This window comes from Haliotis cracherodii, unplaced genomic scaffold (assembly GCF_022045235.1).
Source record: "Haliotis cracherodii isolate W230 unplaced genomic scaffold, xgHalCrac1.p SCAF_7, whole genome shotgun sequence".
Classification (NCBI taxonomy): domain Eukaryota; kingdom Metazoa; phylum Mollusca; class Gastropoda; order Lepetellida; family Haliotidae; genus Haliotis; species Haliotis cracherodii.
In genome coordinates, this window is record NW_027266330.1 from 34,045,090 (window position 1) to 34,051,121 (window position 6,032).

A 6,032-nucleotide genomic window follows, 5' to 3' on the forward strand; every position below is an offset into this window, starting at 1 on the left:
AACTGTATGTATTGTCAGAACTGAGCTGTATGTATTGTCAGAACTGAACTGTATGTATTGTCAGAACTGAGCTGTATGTATTGTAGGAACTGAACTGTATGTATTGTCAGAATTGGACTGTTTGTTTTGTTAGAACTAAGCTGTTTGAACTTTGAGCTTAGCTGTATGTCATGTTTGTAGAACCATCAGCCTGTCTCTGTGAGAGAGCCCACCAAGTTAAAAATGGATAATATACAATTGCAGGAAGGCATATGTTGTGGTAAAGTGGCCGATGGTCTAATATAACGAAAAACAGAACAATGACTGTATAACATTTATTGTTCCTCTGTTCCACATGCAACAACTGTGTATTCTTCAGAAACTGGGATGTCCATTTCTCTGTCACGGGAGACACTTGATGCACTTGGTCGCTTAAAGATCGGTATGCCCAGAGACAGTAGACTTCCTATCACAAGTGCGCTTCCTGAAACAGTTATATATCTGAGTTACCTACTAGCATTTACATATAAGCTCCTGTTTGGAAATATATTACCACACACATTGCATTGCGAATAGTATGTAAATGTAAAGTTCATTAACATTATCATTACCTCAGTTCTGTGAAGGGGGTAGATTCCTATCACAAGTGGATTACGTGAATAATCCACTGGATGTGGTAACTCACTAATATTTCACGAAAAAGTTTGCAAGTACATTAAAGTAAACATGCATATAAAATTTCTTGTAACATTCAGTGTGAAGCGATAATGTTAACATCACCATCTCATTAACATAATGTTCAAATATAATTATTACAACATAACATATTATAGTTTTCTGATGGTGTCTTTGATAGTCAAATTTAAAACATCAAGATTCATAGTTCTTACCAGAACAAGCAAAGCTAACATCGTAGCTTCCCGAAACGTCCATGATGAACCCTGTGAACAACAAACCAAAACCAAATGAAACGAATTTGTCTACATTATAGGAACGTATACGATGTTCCCAAGTTTTTCCCATGGTATTTGAAGGGAACAACTATTTAAAGAGAGCGGGGTAGAGGTTGGCAAACTCTAACTTGGTCGTTAATAAGACACACCGAATCAAGTGTGTGAGTGAGTATGGTTTTACGCCGCTCTTAGCAATATTCCAGCAATATCACGGCGGGGGATCCCAAAAATTGGCTTCACACATTGTACCCATGTCGGGAATCGAACCAGGGTTTTCGGCTTGACGAGCGAACGCTTTAGCCACTAGGCTACCCGACCGCCCCAACCCGAAGCAACATGTTCGCTGGACTTGCTCTGTGTCCTGATAGCTAGAAGTTGCGAAACGAAATGAACTTATTCTTCTCTTGTTTTCTCCTTAGGCCTGACTCCCTTAGGCCTGTCTCCGTTACCACGCCCAGGGCCACCATGCTTACTACATTATATGGGGTAGCAGCGGTGTCGGGATTGTGCATGTCCTATATGTAACGTCAGATCCCGCTGCGTGTAGTGCCATGATGACCGTTTATGAAGACGGGTAACTGCTTCTGATAGGTTTACTATTAACTATCATTTGAAGGCAAACGCAAACGGAAACAATTTGAACAGATAGAAAAGGCTCACGACTGTCACCAGGTTATGTTGTCATGTGATAGCCAGGTGCAAGAAAACTAGTTCCAATGTGGAAACCTGTCAGTGTTCGCCGTTGTCCTATTGGCCAATATGATATTGTCCTTCTGCATTAAACGGACACCCCTTGAAACTGAAACAGGGTCCTCAGCCGTATTAATCCGTTCCCCAATTGCGTGGATGGATGCTCATGGTCACTGGATTGTCTGGGACAGACTCGATTATTTACAGACCGCCGTCATATAGCTGGAATACTGCTGAGTGTGGCGTTCAACAACAAACCAATCAACCTCCCTCACTCATTCACGCACGTGTCACGATGTAGTCTTCATTTGACAACTATCGTCTTATCGTAACAAGTGACAATACTGAGACATGTAATAAGACAGGATGGGATAAGTCTATCATCATGCAACGCTGATGCATGTTTGTGTGTTACTTACCTGCGAACGGAGGTCCGAGAAGTAATCCAAGGCCAGCAATGAAATTAACCACTCCGTATCCAGTCGCCAGTTGTTTCACGCCTAACAGATCAACAATAATTGGGTTTAATAAGGCCATAGGCCCACCACTGTAGATGCCATAGATACTACAGAACAGGAGCTGCTGTGTGAACGAACTGGCAAGAAGAGGACACATCATAATCAGGACACCCGCTACACCCAGCATACCTGTATGTAGCATGAAGACTCCTATTGCTGGATCGTTACCAGCAAATCCTGCCAACACACGAGCTATGATACTAGTAATTCCCATAGCTGTGTACAACATGGCGGAATTTTGTTGGCTTGTTCCTTTGGATTCCGCAAAATTAGGTAGATGAACATATATAATAGATTCTCCAAATCCCCATAATGTATAGGAAAGTACATATAGCATAAAGCTAACATTAGAAAAAACTGTCCTAATTTCACTGACTGTCGAAAGTAAACGTTGCAGACAACTGGTTCTGACTTCTGGTTGTTCTTCTACTTCTTGATCCACAAGATTACGGGTCACGTCTCCCGGTGTCTCTCTTTTCTTTGTTCCTGCTTGTTGCTCATGCGGTGATGGTCTGAACATCATACCACACACACACGTGTTCGCTCCTATGGCGCCCAGTATGAGAAAAGTCCCACTAAGTCCGAACGTATCAAGCAACCATCTCACTAACGGAGCACCTATAAACATCCCTGACCCTCCTCCGGACATCTGTAGCCCCGAGGCAAGAGGGAGGTATTTCTGGAAATAGTGACCAGTAATAACAGTCGCTGATGTCTCAAGGAACCCGATTCCTAGACCTGGAATAATAATAAGAATAAGAATAAGAATAATTGACAGAGAGGTCCATCCATGGTACGACCCGGAATATGTAGAGGGCGTCATTGAAAATGATACATACACAATTCTGTGGAATAGTCCCGTTAAACCTCAGACGTATCCAGGCCAAAACCTCGCCTTCGAAATGACACGCTTGCATCCCAAATACCAAGTTGTCCGACTCTCCATTGTTCTTGGTGCCTTAGGCTTGGTACCTCCCAATCTGATGACTGACATCAGGAGCGTACCCAGGTTTGCCATCAGGAATACAGCCCTTCAGACAATCTGGGTAATGCAGAAGAGTTCAGTGTTGGGGAGCCTTCACTCTCTCCGAAAAGTTCTGGGTGGGTTTGACTAGGCAGCGCTTCCTGGGAGAAGTCCCATTCGCTGTCCGGGCTACGTGTAGAGGGAGCAAGGGCCCTGAGCTAACGATGAGCCTAACAAGCCTGATCACCCAAACACTCTTTGCTGCATTTTTTATTTTAATCTGTACATAATAATACGATCGATCTTATTGTTGACGACAGTTAAATGATGATATTTTCGCAAGTTATTTTCGGCAAGCTGAACCACGTCAGGCAACCGAGCTGACAACTAATATGTGTAATTTTGCCATGTGGAGGTGTTGTCTTATCTTTTAGTTTGCGGAAGATTTGTTTACATATTATTTCTTTCTTTCTGTGTATACGTTTCTGAAGCACATAATGACAATAAACAACTGTAATAAAGTAGTTCATCTGTACCATATTGCCATTACTTTTCAGTGATCCATTTATAACATTGCGCCCAACGGTATCTTTTTTGTCGGGACTCGTTATTCTCTTGCGTTTTATATTCGCATATCCAACATATAAATGCAACCAAAAGCGACTCCTCACCTGTAATAAATCCATAGGACACAATTACCCCATCTATCGACTTGGCGAAGAATGCAGCCACCATGCCCACCAGAGTCAGAAGACCTCCAAGAACGGCCGAAATGCGGCACCCCAACACATTCGTTAAAGAGCTGGTCACCGGTGCTGAAAGAATAGTAGTAGAAATAGTATAATAATGACAATATTTGTAGACCCTACGTGAACTCTCACAGTTGTGAAACCAACATGACATCATACTGGATTGACATGACGTCACGACACGTTTCAATGGATGACGCCATGTTTTTCGTGATAACTGAGACTGCCTGTTGAGCAGAATGTGAATAGTCGAGTTCGAATAAATATTGATATATTACGATTTATTACTGTATTAGTGTGCTATTCATTTTGCAAAATAGTATGTTTGGTATTTCTATTATTGGGACTGTCCCATTTAACAGCATATTTCAATCAATGATATTGAAGCATATACTTTCATTCTTTTCACAATGGCGCATTCGGCAGCTTTCACATCTTTTTCCCTCTTCATAGGCATCATGAGTCGAAACGGCGAAAGCCAATCAGAATGCACGTGAAGATACGGGAACCTCGATCAATACAATCCCGATAATTTAAATAAATTTTGGCAATATGCATGTGTTCAAAGACTGTGGAAATATGTTATTGTGAGTTACGTCTGCTTTGTACAAGCGCAGTGTGTGTGAGGCTTTGAGAAATATCAGAGATATGCGATGCTTATACAACAGGAATAAGCGAGCGCTGCTGTGATGACAACATTGGACTATAAGACGAGGGTCGTCATCCTTGATTGAAGGAGTTCCCCTGTTTCACAATGAATATGGTAACCCTCGAGAGGGGCACGCGTCTCCAATCGTCTACGAGCATAGTTCCTGAATGGCACGACTTGGTGAGTGAGTGAGTGAGTGAGTGAGAGTTGGGTTTAACGCCGCTTGTAACATTATTCCAGTTATATCACGGCGTGTCAGCTTAAAGTGGGAGGGAAGCGCGAAGTGATGCAGGTCTTGGGCGTTTACCACTTCGGTGAAACCCACGAGCACGGGTATGGTTCTGACAAACCTAGAAACATAATCGGGGCGAACCGGGATTCGAACCCACAATCATAGGTTTCTGGCGCGCCCAAGGGACGCATCTCTGCACAGCGAATCGCGGCGCCTTAGACGACTGGGCCACTCTTCTTTATGTGATGTAAACTGATATCAAATTTACCCTGCTTTTTCACAATGTGATACAGCTTAGCAGGGCCAGAAAAGGAGGCTGGATGTTTGGGATTGAAATAAATACCAGACAAATAATCTTTCCATCCGTCAGCAGGCATGGTTACGCATGAAATGAAGCCTAAACAATGAGAATAGAGCTTTTATATTTATCCAATACATAGCCATTAATAACTATAGAGAAGGGGCTAGGTTACACTCATTCACAAAAGCATACTTGTATATGTGTATTACCTCATGGATACAGAGGACTGCCTTCCTCAAAGGTTTGTTTACACAACTGTTTGCCTTCAGTGTGACCTAGTTCGTCACCGTGTTCACAGCAGCAAAAGGATTCCATTTTACCTGTACAAATTCTGTATATATAAAAGAACTAACTACATTGCACTCTTTCTATTTTAAAGGAATTTCATACATACTGTTGTATAGTTTTAATTATACTGATTAGGCTATGTTTGAATGTATAACCGTTGGTCTTTAGCCGGGCTTTTCCCAACACAACCTGTAATGTACTACGCTGGTAAGCTATTTGTAGCGTGACGTCATTCAGATACCTCCGTGCTTCGGGTTAATGGGTGCGAGCCTGGGGCAGAACGCCCAATGTTCTTTCACTCACCTGTAAGCATCATCGTCCCATACAAGGTAGACCCCACCCACGATGTCTTGACCACGCCCTCCTGCATATTCTCCAGGAGGGCGGTGTTGACCACACCCGTTGTGTAGTAGAAGATGCCAGAGATGACCACTTGTAGCCAGCTGGTGACCAACACCACCCACGCATACCCTCGGTCAATGTTCTTGTGGACAGCCATCCCCTTATAAATCCGTGGGAATTCTGGGATAAACTAGAACAGCGCAACCATCTTTCCTCAAGAGGGGACACTCGGGTGTTGCCTTGGTGACATCGATCTCGATGGCATGGATCGTCCTACATAAAATTAAACACTGTTTTTTTATGGAGTACTGCTGCGTGTTGAGTTCTGCTACAATCAAACCAACAAATCCCTTAAATTCGGTTAGGT

At 42.8% G+C, this 6,032-nt stretch overlaps 1 protein-coding gene across 1 annotated transcript; it reads right to left on the bottom strand.

Annotated features, from left to right (window-relative positions):
- Window positions 1–314: 314 nt before the first annotated feature.
- Window positions 315–5,822, bottom strand: LOC139448461 (monocarboxylate transporter 14-like). The gene is made up of 5 exons (XM_071230009.1): window positions 5,627–5,822; window positions 3,776–3,919; window positions 2,042–2,878; window positions 870–920; window positions 315–463 (listed from the first exon to the last, which is right to left on the bottom strand). The coding sequence occupies exons 1-5, from the start codon at window positions 5,820–5,822 to the stop codon at window positions 315–317; spliced, it is 1,377 nt and encodes a 458-aa protein (XP_071086110.1).
- Between the last annotated feature and the right edge of the window lie 210 nt (window positions 5,823–6,032).

Bases quoted from the DNA above. Each gene is read 5' to 3' on its own strand.
- LOC139448461 (XM_071230009.1), bottom strand. From the start codon at position 5,822: ATGGCTGTCCACAAGAACATTGACCGAGGGTATGCGTGGGTGGTGTTG. The intron at 921-2,041 runs GTAAGTAACACA...TGTTGTTCACAG, and splicing joins TCTCGGACCTCCGTTCGCAG to GGTTCATCATGGACGTTTCG. The intron at 464-869 runs GTAAGAACTATG...TAACTGTTTCAG, and splicing joins TGTTAGCTTTGCTTGTTCTG to GAAGCGCACTTGTGATAGGA.